Genomic DNA, 26,106 nt, shown 5'->3' with positions numbered 1-26,106 from the left:
CCCAAAATTTTGGTTTAAATCGCCTCAACCCCCCCAAATTTTGGGTTCCAAATCCCCCAAATTTTGGTTCCAAACTCCCAAAATCCCCAAATTTTGGTTCCAAATCCTCCCATTTCTGTTTAAATCACCCAAATTTCGGTCCCAAACACCCAAAATCCCCAAATTTTGGATTCCAAATCCTCCAAATTTTGGTTCCAAATCCCCCAAACCCCCAAATTTCGGTTCCAAGCCCCCCAAAACCCCCAAATTTCGGTTCCAGCCCCCCCAGTTCCGGCGCCCCTCCCCCACAATGGCTCCGACTCTCGGCGCTGCATCCGCGACTCTTTAATGGGGGAGGGGCCGGGGCCACCGGGGGGGAGGGGACAGTGGCCACCGGGGGGGGGGGGAGAGGACAGTGGCCACCAGGGGGTCACCAGGTGGGCACCAGGTGTTCAGTGAGTTGTCACCAGGTGGTCTCCAGGTGTTCAGTGGTCACCAGGTGTTGTCACCAGGTGTTGAGTGGGTGTTCAGTTGTCACCAGGTGTTGAATTGTCACCAGGTGTTGTCACCAGGTGTTCAGTGGTCACCAGGTAGGCACCAGGTGTTGTCACCAGGTGGTCTCCAGGTGTTCAGTGGTCACCAGGTGGTCTCCAGGTGTTCAGTGGTCACCAGGTGTTGTCACCAGGTGTTGAGTGGTGGTCAGTGGTCACCAGGTGTTGAGTTGTCACCAGGCAGTTGCCAGGTGTTGAGTGGTCACCAGGTGTTGTCACCAGGTGTTCAGTGGTCACCAGGTGGTCACCAGGTGTTGTCACCAGGTGGTCTCCAGGTGTTGAGTGGGTGGTCAGTGGTCACCAGGTGTTGTCACCAGGTGTTCAGTGGTCACCAGGCAGTTGCCAGGTGTTGTCACCAGGTGGTCTCCAGGTGTTGAGTGGTCACCAGGTGGTCACCAGGTGGGCAGATGCCACCAGGTAGGCACCAGGTGTTCAGTGATCACCAGGTGTTGAATTGTCACCAGGTGTTCAGTGAGTGGTCACCAGGCAGTTGCCAGGTGTTCAGTTGTCACCAGGTGTTCGGTGGTGACCAGGTGGTCACCAGGTGTTGAATTGTCACCAGGTGTTGAGTAGTCACCAGGTGTTGTCACCAGGTGGGCACCAGGTGTTGAGTGGTCACCAGGTGTTGTCACCAGGTGTTGAGTGGGTGTTCAGTGATCACCAGGTGTTCACCAGGTGTTGAGTGGGTGTTCAGTGGTCACCAGGTGTTGAATTGTCACCAGGTGTTCAGTGAGTGGTCACCAGGTGTTCTCCAGGTGTTCAGTGAGTGGTCACCAGGTGGTCACCAGGTGGTCAGATGCCACCAGGTGGGCACCAGGTGTTGAGTGGTCACCAGGTGTTGTCACCAGGTGTTCAGTGAGTCATCACCAGGCAGGCACCAGGTGTTGTCACCAGGTGGTCTCCAGGTGTTGAGTTGTCACCAGGCAGTTGCCAGGTGTTCAGTGGTCACCAGGTGTGGTCACCAGGTGTTGAGTGGGTGGTCAGTGGTCACCAGGTGTTGAATTGTCACCAGGTGTTGAGTAGTCACCAGGTGTTGTCACCAGGTGGGCACCAGGTGTTGAGTGGTCACCAGGTGGTCACGAGGTGGTCAGTTGCCACCAGGTGGGCACCAGGTGTTCAGTGGTCACCAGGTAGGCACCAGGTGGTCATTTGCCACCAGGTGGTCTCCAGGTGTTGAGTGGTCACCAGGCAGTTGCCAGGTGTTCAGTGAGTGGTCACCAGGTGGTCACGAGGTGGTCAGTTGCCACCAGGTGTTCACCAGGTGTTGAATTGTCACCAGGTGTTGAGTGGTCACCAGGTGGTCACCAGGTGGTCAGATGCCACCAGGTGGGCACCAGGTGTTGAGTGGTCACCAGGTGTTGTCACCAGGTGTTCAGTGGTCACCAGGTGTTCAGTGGCCAGCAGTGCTCAGTGGGTGGTCAGGGAGTGTCCCCAGGTGTTATCCAGGTGTTATCCAGGTGTTATCCAGGTGTGTCCAGGCAGTCAGCGGATGCTCGTGGGTCAGTAGCCACAAGCCCAGGGTCAGTAGCCACAGGCCCGGGGTCAGTAGCCACAGCCCCGGGGTCAGTAGCCACAGGCCCGGGGTCAGTAGCCACAGCCCCGGGGTCAGTAGCCACAGGCCCACGGTCGGTAGCCACAGCCCCGGGGTCAGTAGCCACGGGCCCAGGGTCAGTAGCCACAGGCCCAGGGTCAGTAGCCACGGGCCCAGGGTCAGTAGCCACAGCCCCGGGGTCAGTAGCCACGGGCCCAGGGTCGGTAGCCACAGGCCCGGGGTCAGTAGCCACAGGCCCAGGGTCAGTAGCCACAGGCCCAGGGTCAGTAGCCACAGCCCTGGGGTCAGTAGCCACGGGCCCAGGGTCAGTAGCCACAGCCCTGGGGTCAGTAGCCACGGGCCCAGGGTCAGTAGCCACAGCCCCGGGCTCGGTAGCCACGGGCAGGCTCAGTAGGCGTGGTTGGACACGAACAGGGACTCGCTGGCCGCCGCCCCCGCTGGCCCACTCGGGGTGTACTTGCCCTGGCACGCCAGAGAGTTCGCCTGGGGACAATGGGGACAATGGGGACAATGGGGACAATGGGGACAATGGGGACAGTTGGGGACAATGGGGACAATGGGGACAATGGGGACAATGGGGACAATGGGGACAATGGGGACAATGGGGACAGTTGGGGACAATGGGGACAATGGGGACAATGGGGACAATGGGGACAATGGGGACAGTTGGGGACAATGGGGACAGTTGGGGACAATGGGGACAATGGGGACAATGGGGACAATGGGGACAATGGGGACAGTTGGGGGCGTTGGTGTCCCCAAGTGTCACCTCCCCAATCCTTCACCTGTCACCCCCATCATTGCCACGAGGTGTCCCCAAGGTGTCCCCAAAGTGTCCCCAAGGTGTCCCCAAGGTGTCCCCAAGTGCCACCTACCAGCGCCCTCTTCACGTGCTCCTCCTGGGCCGCCTTGGTGTTGTGTCCTTGTGTCCCCAAGGTGTCCCCAAGGTGTCCCCAATGTCTTCCCCCATATCCCAATGTCCCCAAGGTGTCCCCAAGGTGTTCCCAATGTCTCAGAACTGTCCCCAGAGTGTCCCCAAGGTGTCCCCAAGTGCCACCTACCAGCGCCCTCTTCACATACTCCTCCTGGGCCGCCTTGGTGTTGTCCCTGTCCCTGTGTCCCCCATATCCCAATGTCCCCAAAGTGTCCCAAAGGTGTCCCCAGGGTGTCCCAAATGTCCCCAAGGTGTCCCCAAGGTGTCCCCAAGGTGTTCCCAATGTCTCAGAACTGTCCCCAAGGTGTCCCCAAGGTGTCCCCAAGGTGTTCCCAATGTCTCAGAACTGTCCCCAAGGTGTCCCCAAGGTGTCCCCAAGGTGTCCCCAGAGTGTTCCCAACGTCCTCAAGGTGTTCCCAATGTCTCAGAACTGTCCCCAGAGTGTCCCCAAGGTGTCCCCAATGTCCTCCCCTGCATCCCAATGTCCCCAAGGTGTCCCCAAGGTGTCCCCAAGGTGTCCCCAAGTGCCACCTACCAGCGCCCTCTTCACGTGCTCCTCCTGGGCCGCCTTGGTGTTGTGTCCTTGTGTCCCCAAAGTGTCCCCAAGGTGTCCCCAATGTCCTCCCCTGTATCCCAATGTCTCAGAACTGTCCCCAGAGTGTCCCCAAGGTGTCCCCAAGTGCCACCTACCAGCGCCCTCTTCACGTACTCCTCCTGGGCCGCCTTGGTGTTGTCCCTGTCCCTGTGTCCCCCATATCCCAATGTCCCCAAAGTGTCCCCAAGGTCCTCCCCTGTATCCCAGTGTCCCCAAGGTGTCCCCAAGGTGTCCCCAACGTCCCCAGAGTGTCCCCAAGGTGTTCGCAATGTCTCAGAACTGTCCCCAAAGTGTCCCCAAAGTGTCCCCAAGGTGTCCCCAATGTCCTCCCCTGTATCCCAATGTCTCAGAACTGTCCCCAAAGTGTCCCCAAGGTGTCCCCAAGTGCCACCTACCAGCGCCCTCTTCACGTGCTCCTCCTGGGCCGCCTTGGTGTTGTGTCCTTGTGTCCCCAAGGTGTCCCCAAAGTGTCCCCAATGTCCTCCCCCGTATCCCAATGTCCCCAGAGTGTCCCCAAGGTGTCCCCAAGGTGTCCCCAATGTCCTCCTCTGTATCCCAATGTCCCCAAAGTGTCCCCAAGGTGTCACAAAGTGTCCCCAAGGTGTCCCCAAGTGCCACCTACCAGCGCCCTCTTCACGTGCTCCTCCTGGGCCGCCTTGGTGTTGTCCCGGTCCCTGTGTCCCCCATATCCCAATGTCCCCAAAGTGTCCCAAAGGTGTCCCCAAGGTGTCCCAAATGTCCCCAAAGTGTCCCCAAAGTGTCCCCAATGTCCTCTCCTGTATCCCAATGTCTCAGAACTGTCCCCAAAGTGTCCCCAAGGTGCCCCCAAGGTGTCCCCAAAGTGCCCCCGAAGTGTCCCCTAAGTACTCCCCTGTATCCCAATGCCCCCAAAGTGTCCCCAGAGTGTCCCCAAGGTGTCCCCAATGTCCCCAAGGTGTCCCCAAAGTGTCCCCAAGGTGTCCCAAATGTCCCCAAGGTGTCCCCAGAGTGTCCCCAAGGTGTCCCCAATGTCTTCCCCCATAATCCCAATGTTCCCAAGGTGTCCCCAAGGTGTTCCCAATGTCTCAGAACTGTCCCCAAAGTGTCCCCAAGGTGTCCCCAAGTGCCACCTACCAGCGCCCTCTTCACGTACTCCTCCTGGGCCGCCTTGGTGTTGTCCCTGTCCCTGTGTCCCCCATATCCCAATGTCCCCAGAGTGTCCCCAAGGTGTCCCCAAGGTGTCCCAAATGTCCCCAAAGTGTCCCCAAAGTGTCCCCAATGTCCTCCCCTGTATCCCAATGTCTCAGAACTGTCCCCAAAGTGTCCCCAAGGTGCCCCCAAGGTGTCCCCAAAGTGCCCCCGAAGTGTCCCCTAAGTACTCCCCTGTATCCCAATGTCCCAGAACTGTCCCCAAGGTGTCCCCAAGGTGTCCCAAATGTCCCCAAGGTGTCCCCAAGGTGTCCCCAAGGTGTCCCCAAGGTGTCCCCAAGTGCCACCTACCAGCGCCCTCTTCACGTACTCCTCCTGGGCCGCCTTGGTGTTGTCCTTCTTGCCCGCCCAGGCCTTGAGGGCCGAGGCCTGCAGGGCTCGCCCGTACGAGAAGGTGAGAGCCCAGGGCCGGGCCAGGGGACAGCGATTGATGGCGTTGAGGTTCAGCGACGCCTCCTCCTCGCTCTGACCCCCCGACAGGAACGTGATCCCTGTTTGGGGACACCAAAGGGACAGTGTGACCTCGCTGTGACGTCACTGTGATGTCACAGGACAGCCCGGGGACGTTGGGGACAGCGATTGATGGCGCTGAGGTTCAGCCACGCCTCCTCCTCGCTCTGACCCCCCGATAAAAACGTGATCCCTGTTTGGGGACATGGGGACATCAGTGTGACGTGGCTGTGACGTCACAGGACAGCCCGGGGACGCTGGGGACATAGTGTGACATTGCTGTGACATTGCCATGACATGGCTGTGACAGGCCAGACACAGCTCGGGGACATTGGGGACATTGGGGACATCACTGTGACATGGCTGTGACGTCACAGGACAGCCCGGGGACGTTGGGGACATCAGTGTGACATCACTGTGACATTGCTGTGACAGCCCAGACACAGCTCAGGGACGTTGGGGACATTGGGGACATCAGTGTGACATGGCTGTGACATGGCTGTGACAGCCCAGACACAGCTCGGGGACATTGGGGACATCAGTGTGACATCGCTGTGACATCGTCGTGGCAGCCCAGACACAGCTCGGGGACACTGGGGACATTGGGGACATCAGTGTGACATTGCTGTGACACGGCTGTGACATCACAGGACAGCCTGGGGACACTGGGGACAGCGATTGGTGGCATTAAAGGAACAGTGACAACAGCAGGGTGGCACCGTGTGGCACACACAGGTGACACACACAGGTGACAATGACACAGGTGACACAGGTGACACACACAGGTGACACTGACCTGGCACGGCGGGTGGCACTGTCCTGCGCAGCGCTGTCACCGTTGCCATGGCACACACACACACACACAGGTGACACAGGTGACACAGGTGACACTGACCTGGCACGGCGGGTGGCACTGTCCTGCGCAGCGCTGTCACCGTTGCCGTGGCACACACACACACACACAGGTGACACAGGTGACACACACAGGTGACACTGACCTGGCACGGCGGGTGGTACTGTCCTGCGCAGCGCTGTCACCGTTGCCATGGCACACACACACACACAGGTGACACACACAGGTGACACAGGTGACACTGACCTGGCACGGCGGGTGGCACTGTCCTGCGCAGCGCTGTCACCGTTGCCATGGCACACACACACACACACAGGTGACAATGACACAGGTGACACACACAGGTGACACTGACCTGGCACGGCGGGTGGCACTGTCCTGCGCAGCGCTGTCACCGTTGCCATGGCACACACAGGTGACACACACACAGGTGACACAGGTGACACTGACCTGGCACGGCGGGTGGCACTGTCCTGCGCAGCGCTGTCACCGTTGCCATGGCACACACACACACACACAGGTGACACAGGTGACACACACAGGTGACACTGACCTGGCACGGCGGGTGGCACTGTCCTGCGCAGCGCTGTCACCGTTGCCATGGCACACACACACACACAGGTGACACACACAGGTGACACTGACCTGGCACGGCGGGTGGCACTGTCCTGCGCAGCGCTGTCACCGTTGCCATGGCACACACACACACACACAGGTGACACACACAGGTGACACTGACCTGGCACGGCGGGTGGCACTGTCCTGCGCAGCGCTGTCACCGTTGCCGTGGCACACACACACACACAGGTGACACAGGTGACACACACAGGTGACACTGACCTGGCACGGCGGGTGGCACTGTCCTGCGCAGCGCTGTCACCGTTGCCATGGCGCACACACACACACACAGGTGACAATGACACAGGTGACACAGGTGACACTGACCTGGCACGGCGGGTGGCACTGTCCTGCGCAGCGCTGTCACCGTTGCCATGGCGATCTCCTCGGGGCTGTACTTGGTGGCACAGGCGTGTCCCGCTGTCACCATGTTGGGTTTCAGCAGGGTCCCCTCCAGGTACACGTGGTGGTCGCTGAGGGCTTTGTACACGGCGGCCAGCACCTGGGGACAGCGGGGACAGCGTGGGGACACCTTGGGGACATCGTGGGGACAGCGTGGGGACATCTTGGGGACATTGGGGACATCTTGGGGACACCACTGGGGACATCAGGGATTCACCGGGGATGCACAGGGACAGCCCTGGGGACATCGGGGACATCTTGGGGACATCTTGGGGACATTGGGGACATCAGGGATTCACTGGGGATGCACAGGGACAGCCCTGGGGACATTGGGGACATCTTGGGGACATTGGGGACAACCCTGGGGACATTGAGGACACTTGGGGACATCAGGGACATTCAGGGGACAGCCCTGGGGACATCGGGGACATCTTGGGGACACCACTGGGGACATCAGGGATTCACCAGGGACACACGGGGAGAGCCCTGGGGACACTTGGGGACATCGTGGGGACATTGGAGACGCTCAGGGGACGGCCCTGGGGACATTGGGGACATCGTGGGGACATTGGGGACATCTTGGGGACACCACGGACACTTGGGGACATCAGGGAGTCTCAGGGGACAGGGCTGGGGACACACCAGGTGCCACCAAACCCCCCCCCAGGTGCCACCTCTGAGTGTCACCCTCCTGTCTGGAACCCTCCCCACACCCCAGGGTGACACTGGGACACGTTGGGGACACTGGAGGTGACACTGGGACAGGTTGGGGACACCAGGAGGTGACACTGGGACAGGCTGGGGACACTGGGAGGTGACACTGGGACATGTTGGGGACACTGGAGGTGACACTGGGACACGTTGGGGACACCGGGAGGTGACACTGGGACAGCTGGGGACACTGCAGGTGACACTGGGACACGCTGGGGACACCGGGAGGTGACACTGGGACACGTTGGGGACACTGCAGGTGACACTGGGACAGTTGGGGACACCGGGAGGTGACACTGGGACATGTTGGGGACACCGGGAGGTGACACTGGGACAGTTGGGGACACTGGAGGTGACACTGGGACACGTTGGGGACACCAGGAGGTGACACTGGGACAGGTTGGGGACACTGCAGGTGACACTGGGACAAGTTGGGGACACCGGGAGGGGACTCAAAGCCACCCAGGTGCCACCAAACCCCCTCCAGGTGCCACCTGCCGGTGCCACCCTGTGAAGTGGGGACCTCAGGACACCCAGGGGACACCCTGGGGACACTTGGGGACACTTGGGGACACCTGGGGACAGGACAGGTGGCACTCACCTTCTCGGTGACGTACTGGCACGTCTTGAGGTCGTGGTCACCATCCGGGAGGATCTCGGGCTCCACGATGGGGACAATGCCATTCTGGGGACATTGGGGACATCGGGGACACCTCAGTGACAGCGGCGACAGCACCAGGGGACACAGGGGCACGGAGGGGCCACCAAACCCTCCCCAAGTGCCACCAAATGCCACCCAGGTGCCACCAAACCCCCCCCCAATGCCACCAAACCTCCTCTGATGTCACCAAACCCTCTCAAAGTGCCACCAAATGCCACCCAGGTGCCACCCCGAGGTGTCACTGTCCCGTGGGACAGCTGGAGGTGACCCAAGGGGACAGAGGTGCCACCAAAGACTGTCCAGGTGTCACCAAACTCCCTCTGATGTCACCAAGGCTCCTCTGATGTCACCAAATCCTCTCTAAGTGCCACCAAACCCTGTCTAGATGCCACCAAGCCCCCTCTAATGTCACCAAACCCCCTCTAATGTCACCAAACCCCCCAAAGTGCCACCACACCCCCTCTAATGTCACCAAGCCCCCTCCAGGTGCCACCAAACCCCGCCTAAGTGCCACCAAACCCTGTCTAGATGCCACCAAACCCCCTCTGATGTCACCAAACCTCCTCAGAGTGCCACCAAACCCCCCAAAGTGCCACCAAAACCCCTCTAATGTCACCAAAGCCTGTCTAGATGCCACCAAACCTCCTCCAGATGCCACCAACCTCCCCAAAGTGTCACCAAACCCCCTCCAGGTGCCACCAAACCCCCTCCAGATGTCACCAAACCCCCTCCAGGTGCCACCAAACCCTGTCCAGATCCCACCAAACTCTTTCTTAGTGCCACCAAACCCCATCTGATGGCACCAACACCCCCAAAGTGCCACCAAACCCCCTCCAGATGCCACCAAACCCCCTAAGTGCCACCAAACCCCCTCCAGGTGCCACCAAACCCCTCTCAAATTGCCACCAAATCCTAAGTGCCACCAAACCCCCTCCCGATGCCACCAAACCCCTCTAATGTCACCAAACGCCCTCAAAGTGTCACCAAACCCCCTCCAGATCCCACCAAACCCCATCTGATGGCACCAACACCCCCAAAGTGCCACCAAAACCCTCTAATGTCACCAAACCCCCTCAAGGTGTCACCAAACCACTCTAATGTCACCAAACCCCCTCAAAGTGCCACCAAACCCCCTCTAATGTCACCAAACCCCCTCCCGATGCCACCAAACCCCCTCTAATGTCACCAAAGCCCCTCTAAGTGCCACCAAACCCTGTCTAGATGTCACCAAACCCCCTCTAATGTCACCAAACCCCCTCCAGGTTCCACCAAACCCCCTCAAAGTGCCACCAAACCCTGTCTAGATGCCACCAAACATCCTCCAGATGCCACCAACCTCCCCAAAGTGCCACCAAACCCCCTCCAGATGCCACCAAACCCCCTCTAATGTCCCCAAACCCCCTCTAAGTGCAACCAAACCCTCCCAAAGTGCCACCAAACCCTGTCTAGATGCCACCAAGCCCCCTCTGATGTCACTAAACCCCCTCCAGGTGCCACCAAACCCCCTCTAATGTCACCAAACCCCTCTAAGTGCCACCAAACCCCCTCCCAACCCCCACCAACCCCCACCCACCCGCCCACCACTCCCCGATCCCCCCCTCCATCAATGCCAGACCCACACCCCCCCCCCCGACCCTCAGGGACCCTCAGGGACCCTCGGGGACAGCCGGGGACAGCCGGGGACCCTCGGGGACAGTCGGGGACAGCCGGGGACAGCCGGGGACAGCCGGGGACAGCCGGGGACAGTTGGGGACAGTTGGGGACAGTTGGGGACAGCCGGGGAGAGCTGGGGACAGCCGGGGACAGCCGGGGACAGTTGGGGACAGTTGGGGACAGCCGGGGAGAGCTGGGGACAGCCGGGGACAGTTGGGGACAGCCGGGGAGAGCTGGGGACAGTTGGGGACAGTTGGGGACAGCCGGGGACAGTCGGGGACAGCCGGGGACAGTCGGGGACAGTCGGGGACAGTCGGGGACAGCCGGGGACAGTCGGGGACAGTTGGGGACAGTCGGGGACCCTCGGGGACAGTCGGGGACCCTCGGCGACCCTCGGGGACAGCCGGGGACAGTCGGGGACCCTCGGGGACAGTCGGGGACCCTCGGGGACAGTCGGGGACAGCCGGGGACAGTCGGGGACAGCCGGGGACAGTCGGAGACAGCCGGGGACAGTTGGGGACAGCCGGGGACAGTCGGGGACAGCCGGGGACAGTCGGGGACAGTTGGGGACAGCCGGGGACAGTCGGGGACAGCCGGGGACAGTCGGGGACAGTCGGGGACAGCCGGGGACAGCCGGGGACCCTCGGGGACAGCCGGGGACAGCCGGGGACAGCCGGGGACAGCCGGGGACAGCCGGGGACAGTCGGGGACAGTTGGGGACAGTCGGGGACAGCCGGGGACAGTTGGGGACAGTCGGGGACAGCCGTGTCACCTGCTGGCAGATGCTGGCGTAGCGGGCCAGCACGTTGGCGTTCTCCATGACCGCCAGGCGCGTGGGCGTGTGCGCCGTGATCTTGAGCACGCAGCGCCACTTGGCAAAGTCGGCGCCGTCCTTCTTGTACTGGGCACAGCGCTCCATGAGGCCATCGAGCCCTGGGGACAGCGGGGACACTCAGGGGACACTCAGGGGACATTGGGGACATTGGGGCCACTTGGCAAAGTCGGCGCCGTCCTTCTTGTACTGGGCACAGCGCTCCATGAGGCCATCGAGCCCTGGGGACAGCGGGGACACTCAGGGGACACTCAGGGGACACTCAGGGGACATTGGGGACACTCAGGGGACACTCAGGGGACATTGGGGACACTCAGGGGACATTGGGGACACTCAGGGGACACTCAGGGGACACTCAGGGGACATTGGGGACACTCAGGGGACACTCAGGGGACAATCAGGGGACACTCAGGGGACACTCAGGGGACACTCAGGGGACTCTCAGGGGACACTCAGGGGACATTGGGGACACTCAGGGGACACTCAGGGGACACTCAGGGGACACTCAGGGGACACTCAGGGGACACTCAGGGACACTCAGGGGACACTCAGGGGACACTCAGGGGACACGTCTGTGACAATGACAGTGACACACAGGTGACAATGACAATGACACACGGGTGACATTGGGGACACGGCTGTGACAGTGACACAGTGACACACAGGTGACAATGACAATGACACAGTGACACACGGGTGACATTGGGGACACAGTGACACAGTGACACACGGGTGACATTGGGGACACGGCTGTGACAATGACACAGTGACACACGGGTGACAATGACAATGACACAGTGACACACGGGTGACATTGGGGACACAGTGACACACGGGTGACATTGGGGACACGGCTGTGACAGTGACACAGACACACAGGTGACAATGACAGTGACACAGTGACACACGGGTGACAATGACAATGACACAGTGACACACAGGTGACAATGACACAGTGACACACGGGTGACATTGGGGACACGGCTGTCACTCACCCTGGGTCGTGGTCTCTCCGTTGGTGCCAGCCAGGGGCACCACGCCCTTGTCAACCTGGGGGACAGCAACAGGGTCACCAGGGCCACCAGGGCCACCAAGGCCACCAGGGCCACCGGGGCCACCAGGGTCACCAGGGTCACCAGGGCCACCAGGGCCACCAAGGCCACCAGGGCCACCAGGGCCACCAGGGCCACCAAGGCCACCAGGGCCACCAGGGCCACCAGGGCCACCAGGGCCACCAAGGCCACCAGGGTCACCAGGGCCACCGGGGCCACCAGGGTCACCAGGGCCACCAGGGCCACTGGGGCCACCAGGGTCACCAGGGCCACCGGGGCCACCAGGGTCACCAGGGCCACCAGGGCCACCAAGGTCACCAGGGGGCCACCAGGGCCACCAAGGCCACCAGGGTCACCAGGGTCACCAGGGCCACCAGGGCCACCAGGGTCACCAAGGCCACCAGGGCCACCAGGGCCACCAAGGTCACCAGGGCCACCAAGGTCACCAAGGCCACCAGGGCCACCAGGGCCACCAAGGTCTCCAAGGCCACCAGGGTCTCCAAGGCCACCAAGGCCACCAGGGTCACCAGGGTCTCCAAGGCCACCGGGGTCACCAGGGTCACCAAGGTCACCAAGGCCACCAGGGTCACCAGGGCCACCAGGGCCACCAGGGTCACCAGGGCCACCAAGGTCACCAGGGGGCCACCAGGGCCACCAGGGCCACCAGGGCCACCCATGCCCGTGTCCCCCTCCAGGTCCCCACCCTGAGGTGACCGAGCTGGGTCACGGAACAACAGCCAAGCCCCAAATGTCCCCAAGGTGTCCCCAAAACCCTCAAATGTCCCCAAGGTGTCCCCAGGGTCCCCAAAGTGTCCTCAATGTCCCCAAGATGTCCCCAAGGTGTCCCCAATGTTCCCAATGTCCCCAAGGTCCCCCCAAGGTGTCCCCAAGGTCCCCAATGTCCCCAAGGTATCCCCAATGTTCCCAATGTCCCCAAGGTGTCCCCAAGGTCCCCAATGGTGTCTCCAATGTCCCCAATGTCCTCAAAGTGTCCCCAAGGTCCTCAAGGTGTCCCCAAGGTGTCCCCAAGGTCCCCAAGGTGTCCCCAAGATCCCCAAAGTGTCCCCAATGTCTCCAAGGTGTCAATGTCCCCAAGGTGTCCCCAAGGTGTCATCAATGTCCTCAAGACGTCCCCAAGGTCCTCAAGGTGTCCCCAAGATCCCCAAAGTGTCTCCAATGTCCCCAAGGTTTCAATGTCCCCAAGGTGTCCCCAGGGTGTCCCCAAAGTGTCCCCAAGGTCCTCAAGATGTCCCCAAGGTCCTCAAGATGTCCCCAAGGTCCCCAAAGTGTCCCCAAGGTCCCCAAGGTGTCTCCAATGTCCTCAGTGTCCCCAAGGTGTCCCCAGTGCCCCCAAGGTCCTCAAGGTGTCCCCAAGGTCCTCAAGATGTCCCCAAGGTCCTCAAGGTGTCCCCAAGGTCCCCAAAGTGTCCCCAAGGTCCTCAAGGTGTCCCCAAGGTCCCCAAGGTCCTTAAAGCATCCCCAATGTCCCCAAGGTGTCCCCAATGCCCCCAGAGAGTCCCCAATGTCCTCAAAGTGTCCCCAAGGTCCTCAAAGTGTCCCCAATGTCCCCAAGGTGTCCCCAGGGTGTCCCCAATGTCCCCAAGGTCCCCAAGGTGTCCCCAATGTCCCCAAGGTCCTCAAGGTGTCTCCAATGTCCTCAAGGTGTCCCCAAGGTCCCCAAAGTGTCCCCAAGGTCCTCAAAGTGTCCCCAATGTCCCCAAGGTGTCCCCAAAGTGTCCCCAAGGTGTCCCCAAGGTCCTCAAGGTGTCCCCAATGTCCCCAGTGTCCCCAAGGTCCTTAAAGCATCCCCAATGTCCCCAAGGTGTTCCCAAGGTGTCCCCAGTGTCCCCAAGGTCCTCAAAGTGTCCCCAATGTCCTCAAGGTGTCCCCAAGGTCCTCAAAGTGTCCCCAATGTCCTCAAGGTGTCCCCAAGGTCCCCAATGCCTCCAAGGTGTCCCCAATGTCCCCAATGTCCTCAAAGTGTCATCAAGGTCCCCCCAAGGTCCCCAGGGTGTCCCCAAGGTCCTCAATGTCCCCAGGGTGTCCCCAATGTCCCCAAGGTGTCCCCAAGGTCCCCAGGGTGTCCCCAGAGCCCACCTTGATGCCGACCAGCGCCCCCTTGTCTCGGATGACCCGGGGGAAGGGGCGCCCGTCGTCGGCTTTGACCCAACCCCACATCCCCCCCCTGCTTTGTGTCCCAATGTCCCCAAGGTGTCCCCAAGGTGTCCCCAAGATCTCCAAGGTCCTCAAAGCGTCCCCAATGTCCTCAAAGCGTCCCCAAGGTCCCCAATGTGTCAATGTCCCCAAGGTGTCCCCAATGTCCCCAAGGTGTCCCCAAAGTGTCTCCAATGTCCTCAAGGTGTCCCCAAGGTCCTCAAGGTGTCTCCAATGTCCTCAAGATGTCCCCAATGTCCCCAAGGTGTCCCCAAGGTGTCCCCAGTGCCCCCAAGGTCCTCAAGGTGTCTCCAATGTCCTCAAGATGTCCCCAAGGTCCTCAAAGTGTCCCCAAGGTCCCCAATGCCTCCAAGGTGTCCCCAAGATCCCCAAGGTCTTCAAAGTGTCCCCAATGTCCTCAAAGTGTCATCAAGGTCCCCCCAAGGTCCCCAGGGTGTCCCCAAGGTCCTCAATGTCCCCAGGGTGTCCCCAAGGTGTCATCAATGTCCCCAAAGTGTCCCCAATGTGCCCAAGGTGTCAATGTCCCCAAGGTGTCCCCAAGGTGCCCCCAGGGTGTCCCCAAGGTGTCCCCAATGTCCCCAAGGTGTCCCCAAGGTCCCCAAGGTGTCCCCAATGTCCCCAAGGTGTCCCCAATGTCCCCAAGGTGTCCCCAAGGTCCCCAGGGTGTCCCCGGAGCCCACCTTGATGCCGACCAGCGCCCCCTTGTCTCGGATGACCCGGGGGAAGGGGCGCCCGTCGTCGGCTTTCTGGTACATGGTCTCGTGGAACAGGATGACGCCGCCGATGCACGGCTCCACGCGCTTGTCGGCCGTGAAGAGCAGCTGCCGGTACCAGCGCCGGTTCTCCTCCGTGTTCTCGGCCCCCACCGAGCTCAGACGCTTGGCAATGCTGCCTGGAGGGGACAGAAACCAGTATGGACCAGTATAGACCAGTATGAACCAGTATAGACCAGTATAGACCAGTATGAACCAGTATGGATCGATATAAACCAGTATGGACCGGCCGGTTCTCCTCCGTGTTCTCGGCCCCCACCGAGCTCAGACGCTTGGCAATGCTGCCTGCAGGGGGCACAGAAACCAGTATGGACCAGTATAGACCAGTATGGACCATTATAGACCACTATAGACCAGTATAAACCAGTATAAACCAGTATGGACCAGTATGGACTGGTTGGTTCTCCTCCGTGTTCTCGGCCCCCACCGAGCTCAGACGCTTGGCAATGCTGCCTGGAGGGGGGTAGAGACCAGTATGGACCAGTATAGACCAGTATAGACCAGTATGGATCTCTATGGATCAATATAAACCAGTACGGACCAGTATAGACCAGTATGGACCAGTATGGGCCAGTATGGACCATTATAGACCAGTATGGACCAGTATAGACTCGTATGTATTAATATAAACCAATACGGGCCAGTATGGGTTAATATAGACCAATATAAACCAGTATAGACCAGTATGGACCAATATAGACCAGTATGGAGCACTATAGATCAGTATGGGCCAGTATAAACCAGTATAAACCAGTATGGCCCAGTATGGATCAACACAGACCAATATGCAGCACTGTGGATCAGTATGGCCCAATATAAACCAGTATAAACCAGTATGGATCAATATAGACCAGTATGGAGCACTATAGATCAGTATGAACCAGTATGGCCCAGTATAAACCAGTATGGACCAATATAGACCAGTATGCAGCACTATGAATCAATAAGGCCCAGTATAAGCCAGTATGGGTCAATACAGACCAGTACAAACCAGTATAGACCAGTACAGACCAGTATAAACTAGTACAAACTGGTATAGACTCATATAAACCAATACAGACCAGTATAAACCAGTATGGATCAATATAGACCAGTATGGAGCACTATGAATCAATAAGGCCCAGTATAAACCAGTATGGGTCAATACAGACCAGTATAAACCAGTATAGACCAGTACAGACCAGTATAAACTAGTACAAACTGGTATAGACTCATATAAACCAATACAGACCAGTATAAACCAGTATGAACCAGTATAGACTGGTATGGACTAATATAGACCAGTATAAACCAGTATGGACCAATATGCACCAGTATAGACCAGTATGGACTGGTACAAACTAGTTAGAGCCAGTATCACCAACTCAGAACCAGTACAAACCAGTACAAACCAGTACAGACCAATCAGAACTATTACAGACCAGTATAAACCAGTATAAACCAGTAACACCCACTGGTCTCCTTTCGCTGCCCCAGTAGCTCCCAGTAGCTCCCAGTTCACCCTCAGGAGGTCCCAGAGGTTTCCCCAGGCCCCCAGGTGCCATCCCAGTATAAACCAGTACAAACCAGTATGGGCCAGTATAAACCAGCAACTCCCAACCAGGCTCCTGGTGTTGCCTCGGTGCTTCCCAGTCCCTCCCAGTCCATTCCCAGTTTGTCCCAGTCACTCCCAGTTCAATCCCAGTCCATTCCCAATTTGTCCCAGTCCATCCCAGTCCATTCCCAGTTTGTCCCAGTCACTCCCAGTCCCTCCCAGTCCATTCCCAGTTTGTCCCAGTCACTCCCAGTTCAATCCCAGTCCATTCCCAATTTGTCCCAGTCACTCCCAGTTCATTCCCAGTTTGTCCCAGTCACTCCCAGTTCAATCCCAGTCCATCCCAGTCCATTCCCAGTTTGTCCCAGTCACTCCCAGTTCAATCCCAGTCCATCCCAGTCCATTCCCAGTTTATCCCAGTCCCTCCCAGTTCTCTCCCAGTTTGTCCCAGTCACTCCCAGTCCATTCCAGTTCTATCTCAGTCCCTCTCAGTTTGTCCCAGTCCCTCCCAGTCCATCCCAGTCAATCCCAGTTCAATCCCAGTCCCTCCCAGTCCAATCCCAGTCCCTCCCAGTCTATCCCAGTCCCTCCCAGTCCCCCCCAGTTCAATCCCAGTCCAATCCCAGTCCATCCCAGTCCAATCCCAGCCCCTCCCAGTTCAATCCCAGTCCCTCCCAGTTCAATCCCAGTTCAATCCCAGCCCCTCCCAGTTCAATCCCAGTCCCTCCCAGTCCAATCCCAGTCCCTCCCAGTCCCTCCCAGTTCAATCCCAGTCCATACCAGCCCTTGCCGGGGGCCACGATGCGCTGGGCAATGGACGCCAGCCCCTCCCAGTTCAATCCCAGTCCATCCCAGTCCCCCCCAGTCCAATCCCAGTCCCTCCCAGTCCAATCCCAGTCCCTCCCAGTTCAATCCCAGTCCAATCCCAGTCCCTCCCAGTCCAATCCCAGTCCCTCCCAGTCCCTCCCAGTCCATCCCAGTCCATACCAGTGGACTCATCGGCAGCCAGGATGCCCTTGCCGGGGGCCACGATGCGCTGGGCAATGGACGCCAGCCCCTCCCAGTTCAATCCCAGTCCATCCCAGTCCATCCCAGTCCCTCCCAGTTCAATCCCAGTCCCTCCCAGTCCAATCCCAGTCCCTCCCAGTCCAATCCCAGTCCATACCAGTGGACTCATCGGCAGCCAGGATGCCCTTGCCGGGGGCCACGATGCGCTGGGCAATGGACGCCAGCTCCTCCCAGTCCAATCCCAGTCCCTCCCAGTTCAATCCCAGTCCAATCCCAGTCCATCCCAGTCCATACCAGTGGACTCATCGGCAGCCAGGATGCCCTTGCCGGGGGCCACGATGCGCTGGGCAATGGACGCCAGCCCCTCCCAGTCCATCCCAGTCCCTCCCAGTTCAATCCCAGTCCCTCCCAGTCCAATCCCAGTCCCTCCCAGTTCAATCCCAGTCCATCCCAGTCCATACCAGTGGACTCATCGGCAGCCAGGATGCCCTTGCCGGGGGCCACGATGCGCTGGGCAATGGACGCCAGCTCCTTCTTCTGCTCGGGGGTCAGGGCGGGCACGGGCGGTGACATCTTGGTGGCACTGAGGGGACACGGTGACGTCAGCGGTGACGTCAGCGGGGCGGGGACACGGCCACGCCCCAGGGTGTTCCCAGAGAGGGGAGTGAGGGGCACTGGGAGGGACTGGGAGGGACTGAGAGTAAACTGGGATGGACTGGGAGGGGAGTGAGGGGCACTGGGAGGGACTGGGAGGGACTGAGAGTAAACTGGGATGGACTGGGAGGGGAGTGAGGGGCACTGGGAGGGACTGGGAGGGACTGAGAGTAAACTGGGATGGACTGGGAGGGGAGTGAGGGGCACTGGGAGGGACTGGGAGGGACTGAGAGTAAACTGGGATGGACTGGGAGGGGAGTGAGGGGCACTGGGAGTGGACTGGGGACACTGGGAAGGACTGGGAATGAGTTTGGGACACTGGGAGGGGACCGGGAATGGACTGGGAGTGACTGGGGTGGACCGGGAGGAGACTGAGAGGGAACTGGGATTCACTGGGAGGGACTGGGAATAAACTGGGAGTGGACTGGAGACGCTGGGAAGGACTGGGAGTAGGATGGGACCACTGGGAGGGGAACAGGAATGGACTGGGAATGAACTGGAGGGGACTGGGGACACTGGGAAGGACTGGGAATGAGCTCGGGGCACTGGGAGGGGACCGGGAATGCACTGGGAATGAACTGGGAGGGACTGGGATGGAATGCAAAGGGACTGAGAGGGAACTGGGAGTGACTAGGAGGGACTGGGAATGAACTGGGAGGGACTGGGGACACTGGGAAGGACTGGGAATGAGCTCGGGGCACTGGAAGGGGACCGGGAATGGACTGGGAGTGACTGGGGTGGACTGGGAAGGGACTGGAGAGGATCAGAGGTTACTGGGAGTGGACTGGGGGCACTGGGAAGGGACTGGAGAGGATCAGAGGTTACTGGGAGTGGACTGGGAGTGGACTGGGGGCACTGGGAAGGGACTGGAGAGGATCAGAGGTCACTGGGAGTGAACTGGAATGGACTGGAGAGGATCAGAGGTCACTGGGAGTGAACTGGAATGGACTGGGAATGGACTGGAGAGGATCAGAGGTTACTGGGAATGGACTGGGAGTGGACTGGGGGCACTGGGAATGGACTGGAGAGGATCAGAGGTTACTGGGAGTGGACTGGGAGTGAACTGGAATGGACTGGAGAGGATCAGAGGTCACTGGGAGTGGACTGGGAGTGGACTGGGGATACTGGGAATGGACTGGAGAGGATCAGAGGTCACTGGGAATGGACTGGAAGGAACTGGGAATGGACTGGGAGTGGACTGGAATGGACTGGGAGTGGACTGGAATGGACTGGAGAGGATCAGAGGTCACTGGGAGTGGACTGGGAGTGGACTGGGGATACTGGGAATGGACTGGGAATGGACTGGGAGCACTGGGAGTGAACTGGGAGGGCACTGGGGGGGGGGAGAATCCCAAGATTTTGAGAAGAATCCCAAAATTTTTAGGTGAAAAAATCCAAAATTTCAAGAGAAAAATGCCAAGATTTTAAGAAAAAATCCCCAAATTTTAAAGAAAAACCCCAAAATTTCAAGGGAAAACCCCCAAAAATTTAAGGAAAAACCCCAAAATTTAAAGGGAAAAACCCCAAGACTTTAAGGAAAAAAACAAAACTTTCAGGAAAAAAAACCCAAAATTTTAAGGAAAGAAGCAAAGACTTCGATGAAAAAAAAAAACCTCGAATTTTCAAGGATAAAACCCAAAATTTCAAGGAAAAACTCCAAGACGTTAAGGAAAAACCCCAAAATTTCAAGGAAAAACCCCAAGACTTTAAGGAAAAACCCCAAAATTTCAAGAAAAAAAAACCCAAAATTTCAAGGAAAACCCCAAAACTTCAAGGAAAACCCCCAAAATTTTAAGGAAAAGCCCCAAAATTTCAAGGAAAAACCCCAAAATTTCAAGGAAAAACGCCAAGACTTTAAGAGAAAACCCCAAGACTTTAAGGAAAAAAAACTCCAAGACTTTAAGGAAAAACCCCAAAATTTCAAGGAAAACCCCCAAGATTTCAAGGAAAACCCCAAAACTTCAGGGAAAACGCCAAAACATCAAGAAAAACCTCAAAATTTTTACGAAAACCCCCGAAATTTGTAGGAAAAAACCCCCAAATTTTTTAGGAAAAAACCCAGGATTTGTGGGACGGGAATTTGAGGAGGAATTTTCTGGGGGGGGGGGGAGTCACTGACCGAGTGTCCGGGAGTGTCCGAAAGTTTCCGAGAGTGTCCGAAAGCGTCCGGAGTGTCCGGGAACGTCCGGGAGTGTCCGAAAGTGTCCGGAAATGTCCGGGAGGGTCCGAAGGTGTCCGGGAGGGTCCGAGGGTGTCCGGGAGTGTCCGAGGGTGTCCGGGAGTGTCCGAAGGTGTCCGGGAGGGTCCGAAGGTGTCCGGGAGTGTCCGAAGGTGTCCGGGAGGGTCCGAAGGTGTCCGGGAGTGTCCGGGGAGCTGCGCGAGCAGAGCCGGGAATGTCCCGGGAATGTCCCGGGAATGTCCCCGCCCCCACCCAAGGGCGTTTCAAGGGGAGGAGGAGGAGGAGGAGGAGGAGGAGGAGGAGGAGGAGGAAGGAGAAGCAGGAAACAGCCCCGCCCCTCCCCCCCCCCCCCCCGGGCGGTTTGCACCCCAAAATCCGCCCTTGGGGAGACCCCAAAATTCGAGTTTTTCACCGTCAAAATCGACTTTTGCACCCCAAAATCCGATTTATTCCCCATAAAATCCGCCTTTTGCACCTCAAAATCGACTTTTACACCCCAAAATCCGCATTTTGCACCTCAAAATCCGATTTATTCCTCATAAAATCCGCATTTTGCACCCCAAAATCGACTTTTGCACCCCAAAATCCGATTTATTCCCCATAAAATCCGCCTTTTGCACCCCAAAATCGACTTTTCCACCCCAAAATCCGATTTATTCCTCATAAAATCCACATTTTGCACCCCAAAATCCGATTTATTCCCCACAAAATCCGCCTTTTGCACCCCAAAATCCGATTTATTTCTCATAAAATCCACATTTTGCACCTCAAAATCCGATTTATTCCCCATAAAATCCGCCTTTTGCACACCAAAATCGACTTTTGCACCCCAAAATCCGATTTATTCCGCATAAAATCCGCATTTTGCACCTCAAAATCGACTTTTTCAGCCCAAAATCCGATTTATTCCCCATAAAATCCACATTTTGCACCTCAAAATCCGATTTATTCCTCATAAAATCAACATTTTGCACCTCAAAATCCGATTTATTCCTCATAAAATCAACATTTTGCACCCCAAAATCCGATTTATTCCTCATAAAATCAACATTTTGCACCCCAAAATCCGATTTATTCCTCATAAAATCCACATTTTGCACCCCAAAATCCGATTTATTCCCCATAAAATCAACATTTTCAGCCCAAAATCCGATTTATTCCTCATAAAATCCACATTTTGCACCCCAAAATCCGATTTATTCCCCATAAAATCAACATTTTCAGCCCAAAATCCGATTTATTCCCCATAAAATCCACATTTTGTACCCCAAAATCCGATTTATTCCCCATAAAATCAACATTTTCAGCCCAAAATCCGATTTATTCCCCATAAAATCCACATTTTGAACCCCAAAATCCGATTTATTCCCCACAAAATCCACATTTCGTGCCCCAAAATTCGACTTTTTCACCACAAAATTCAACTTTTTGTGCCCCAAATCCACCTGTTGCACCCCCAAATTCGACATTTGGACCCCAAAATTCCACTTTTTTACCCCAAAATTCGGCTTTTTCACCCAAAATTCGACTTTTTCACCCACGAATTCGACTTTTGGGCCCCAAAATTTGAATTTTGGACCCAAAATTCGACTTTTTCACACCAAAAATCGACTTTTTCATCATTAAATCCACCTTCATCCCAAAAATCTCCCTCAGACCCCAAAATCTGCATTTTTTCCCTCAAAATCTTCACTTTTTACCTCAGGATTTCCTCCCAATCCCCAAAATTCACAATTTTAACCTCAAAATCGAATTTTTTCACTGCAGAATCCGCATTTTTTTACCTCAAAAATCCGCATTTTTACCTCAAAATCTGCATTTTTTACCTCAAAATCGACTTTTTTTACTCAAAATCTTCACTTTTTACCTCACGATTTCCTCCAAATCCTCAAAATCCGAATTTTTCACCCAAAATCTCCATTTTTTACCTCAAAATTTGCTTTTTTTTACTCAAAATCTTCACTTTTTACCTCACGATTTCCTCCCAATCCCCAAAATCTCCTTTTTTCACCCAAAATCTGCATTTTTAAACTCAAAATTTGCTTTTTTCTCTCAAAATCTTCACTTTTTACCTCACGATTTCCTCCCAATCCTCAAAATCTGATTTTTTTTACCTCAAAATTCGCTTTTTCCCTTCAAAATCCTCACTTTTTACCTCACGATTTCCTCGAAATCCCCAAAATTTACGATTTTTTACCTCAAAATCTGCATGTCACCCCCAGGATTTCCTCTCAATCCCCAAAATTCGCAATTTTAACCTCAAAATCTGCATTTTTTACCTCAAAATCTGCTTTTTTTTCCTCAAAATTCGCTTTTTCCCCTCAAAATCTTCACTTTTTACCTCACGATTTCCTCCCATCCCCCAAAATCCGCTTTTTTCACCCCAAATCTCCATTTTTTTACCTAAAAATCGGCTTTTTCCCCTCAAAATCTTCACTTTTTACTTCAGGATTTCCTCCCAATCCTCAAAATCTGCATTTTTTTACATCAAAATTCGCTTTTTTCTCTCAAAATCTTCACTTTTTACCTCACGATTTCCTCCCATTCCCCAAAATCCGCTTTTTTCACTCCAAAATCTGCATTTTTTACCTCAAAATTCGCTTTTTCCCTTCAAAATCCTCACTTTTTACCTCACGATTTCCTCCCAATCCTCAAAATCTTAATTTTTTACCTCAAAATCGACTTTTTTTACTCAAAATCTTCACTTTTTACCTAAGGATTTCCTCCCAATCCTCAAAATCTGATTTTTTTTACCTCAAAATCTGCTTTTTTCTCTCAAAATCTTTACTTTTTACCTCACGATTTCCTCCCAATTCCCAAAATTCGCATTTTTAACCTCAAAATCTGCATTTTTTACCTCAAAAATCTGCATTTTTTCCTCAAAATCGACTTTTTTTACTCAAAATCTTCACTTTTTACCTCACGATTTCCTCCCATTCCCCAAAATCTCCTTTTTTCACCCAAAATCTCCATTTTTACCTCAAAATCTGCTTTTTCCCCTCAAAATCTTCACTTTTTACCTCACGATTTCCTCGAAATCCCCAAAATCCGCTTTTTTCACCCAAAATCTGCATTTTTTACCCCAAAATCTGCTTTTTTCCCCTCAAAATCTTCACTTTTTACCTCACGATTTCCTCCCAATTCCCATAATTCACAATTTTAACCTCAAAATCTGCATTTTTTACCTCAAAAATCTGCATTTTTTACCTCAAAATCGACTTTTTTTACTCAAAATCTTCACTTTTTACCTCACGATTTCCTCGAAATCCCCAAAATTTACGATTTTTTACCTCAAAATCTGCATTTCAACCCCCAAAATCTGTAATTTTTACCTCAGGATTTCCTCTCAATTTCCAAAATTCTCAATTTTAACCTCAAAATCTGCATTTTTTACCTCAAAATCTGCTTTTTTCTCTCAAAATCTTCACTTTTTACCTCACGACTTCCTCCCAATCCCCAAAATCTCCTTTTTTCACCCAAAATCTGCATTTTTAACATCAAAATTTGCTTTTTCCCCTCAAAATCTTCACTTTTTACCTCACGATTTCCTCGAAATCCCCAAAATTTACGATTTTTTACCTCAAAATCTGCATTTCACCCCCAGGATTTCCTCTCAATCCCCAAAATTCGCAATTTTAACCTCAAAATCTCCATTTTTTACCTCAAAATCTGCTTTTTTCTCTCAAAATCTTCACTTTTTACCTCAGGATTTCCTCCCAATCCCCAAAATCCGCTTTTTTCACCCCAAATCTGCAATTTTTTACCTCAAAATCTGCTTTTTTCTCTCAAAATCTTCACTTTTTACCTCACGATTTCCTCCCAATCCCCAAAATCCGCTTTTTTCACTCCAAAATCTGCATTTTTTACCTCAAAATTCGCTTTTTCCCTTCAAAATCCTCACTTTTTACCTCACGATTTCCTCCCAATCCTCAAAATCTTAATTTTTTACCTCAAAATCGACTTTTTTTACTCAAAATCTTCACTTTTTACCTAAGGATTTCCTCCCAATCCTCAAAATCTGATTTTTTTTACCTCAAAATCTGCTTTTTTAACTCAAAATCTTCACTTTTTACCTCAGGATTTCCTCCCAATTCCCAAAATTCGCAATTTTAACCTCAAAATCTGCATTTTTTACCTCAAAAATCTGCATTTTTTCCTCAAAATCGACTTTTTTCCTCAAAATCTTCACTTTTTACCTCACGATTTCCTCCTATTCCCCGAAATCTGCTTTTTTTCACCGAAAATCTCCATTTTTACCTCAAAATTCGCTTTTTCCCCTCAAAATCTTCACTTTTTACCTCACGATTTCCTCCCAATCCCTAAAATCCGCTTTTTTCACCCAAAATCTCATTTTTTTTTACCTCAAAATCTGCTTTTTTCTCTCAAAATCTTCACTTTTTACCTCACGATTTCCTCCCAATTCCCAAAATTCGCAATTTTAACCTCAAAATCTCCATTTTTTACCCCAAAATCGACTTTTTTCTCTCAAAATCTGCAGTTTTTACCTCACGATTTCCTCCCAGTCCCCAAAATCCGCTTTTTTCACCCCAAATCTCCATTTTTTTCCTCAAAATTTGCTTTTTCCCCTAAAAATCTTCACTTTTTACCTCACGATTTCCTCCTATTCCCCAAAATCTCCTTTTTTCACTCCAAAATCTCCATTTTTTACCTCAAAATCTGCTTTTTTCCCCTCAAAATCTTCACGTTTTACCTCAGGATTTCCTCCCAGTCCTCAAAATTCACAATTTTAACCTCAAAATCTGCATTTTTTACCTCAAAATCTGCTTTTTTCTCTCAAAATCTTCACTTTTTACCTCACGACTTCCTCCCAATCCCCAAAATCTCCTTTTTTCACCCAAAATCTGAATTTTTTACCTCAAAATTCGCTTTTTCCCCTCAAAATCTTCACTTTTCACCTCACGATTTCCTCGAAATCCCGAAAATTTACGATTTTTTACCTCAAAATCTGCATTTCACCCCCAGGATTTCCTCTCAATCCCCAAAATTCGCAATTTTAACCTCAAAATCTGCATTTTGTACCTCAAAATCTACTTTTTAAACTCAAAATCTCCACTTTTTACCTCACGATTTCCTCCCAATCCCCAAAATCCGCTTTTTTCACCCCAAATCTTCATTTTTTACCTCAAAATCTGCTTTTTCCCCTCAAAATCTTCACGTTTTACCTCAGGATTTCCTCCCAGTCCTCAAAATCCACAATTTTAACCTCAAAATCTGCATTTTTTACCTCAAAATCTGCTTTTTTCTCTCAAAATCTCCACTTTTTACCTCACGATTTCCTCCCCCCACCACCAAATCTGCCCCAGATCCCAAATCTGCATTTTTCACCTCCAAACCTGCACTTTTCACCTCCAAATCTTCACTTTTTAACTTCACCACTTCCTCCCAATCCCCAAAATCCGCCTTTTTCACCCCAAAATTCGCAATTTTAACCTCAAAATCCTCATTTTTTACCTCAAAACCCGCACTTTTCCCCCTCCCCACCGCCCGTTTCCCCTCACTCCAACTTCCTCCAACCCCCAAAACGTTCCCCCCCGCCCCCAAAAACTCCACTTTTCCTCCTCAAATCTCGCCTTTTCACCCCAAATTCCGCTTTTTTCACCCCAAACTCATCCCCTTTTCCCTCAAACCTCCCTGCCCGACCCCAAAATCTCCTTTTTTTACCCCAAAAAATCTCCTTTTTTTTAACCCCAAAATTCCGCTCCCCTCAAATCCCGACCTGGGCTCCGCCGCG

The 26,106-nt window shown here is 54.4% G+C and overlaps 1 protein-coding gene and 1 long non-coding RNA gene across 7 annotated transcripts; one reads left to right on the top strand and one right to left on the bottom strand.

Moving 5' to 3' along the window:
• Positions 1–882: 882 nt before the first annotated feature.
• Positions 883–2,018, top strand: LOC148219443 (uncharacterized). 4 transcript variants are annotated; one of them, XR_015799780.1, is made up of 4 exons: positions 883–947; positions 1,124–1,252; positions 1,465–1,524; positions 1,917–2,018. It is a non-coding gene; the product is annotated as an uncharacterized LOC148219443 (long non-coding RNA). The 4 variants fall into 4 exon arrangements; XR_015799781.1 differs by lacking the exon at positions 1,917–2,018 and adding an exon at positions 1,574–1,661 and having other exon boundaries at positions 1,465–1,542; XR_015799782.1 differs by lacking the exon at positions 883–947 and adding an exon at positions 1,002–1,092 and having other exon boundaries at positions 1,206–1,252.
• On the bottom strand, positions 1,738–26,106 carry ALDOA (aldolase, fructose-bisphosphate A). Of its 3 annotated transcripts, XM_088157585.1 has the most exons (10): positions 26,092–26,106; positions 20,295–20,548; positions 17,983–18,104; positions 14,887–15,098; positions 11,975–12,029; positions 10,920–11,080; positions 8,435–8,518; positions 7,048–7,222; positions 5,091–5,290; positions 1,738–2,565 (listed from the first exon to the last, which is right to left on the bottom strand). In XM_088157585.1, the coding sequence occupies exons 3-10, from the start codon at positions 18,092–18,094 to the stop codon at positions 2,470–2,472; spliced, it is 1,095 nt and encodes a 364-aa protein (XP_088013711.1). In that variant the 5' UTR covers positions 18,095–18,104; positions 20,295–20,548; positions 26,092–26,106; the 3' UTR covers positions 1,738–2,469. The 3 variants fall into 3 exon arrangements, 1 of the variants encoding a protein (XP_088013711.1); XR_015799778.1 differs by lacking the exons at positions 5,091–5,290; positions 7,048–7,222; positions 8,435–8,518; ... (4 more) ...; positions 20,295–20,548; positions 26,092–26,106 and adding an exon at positions 3,707–3,793; XR_015799779.1 differs by lacking the exons at positions 5,091–5,290; positions 7,048–7,222; positions 8,435–8,518; ... (4 more) ...; positions 20,295–20,548; positions 26,092–26,106 and adding an exon at positions 2,958–3,272.

This window comes from Sturnus vulgaris, unplaced genomic scaffold (assembly GCF_052056855.1).
Source record: "Sturnus vulgaris isolate bStuVul1 unplaced genomic scaffold, bStuVul1.hap1 Scaffold_1138, whole genome shotgun sequence".
NCBI classification, from domain to species: Eukaryota; Metazoa; Chordata; class Aves; order Passeriformes; family Sturnidae; genus Sturnus; species Sturnus vulgaris.
The sequence above is the reverse complement of the archived record's forward strand: the minus strand, read 5'-3'. Positions and strand labels throughout refer to the sequence as shown.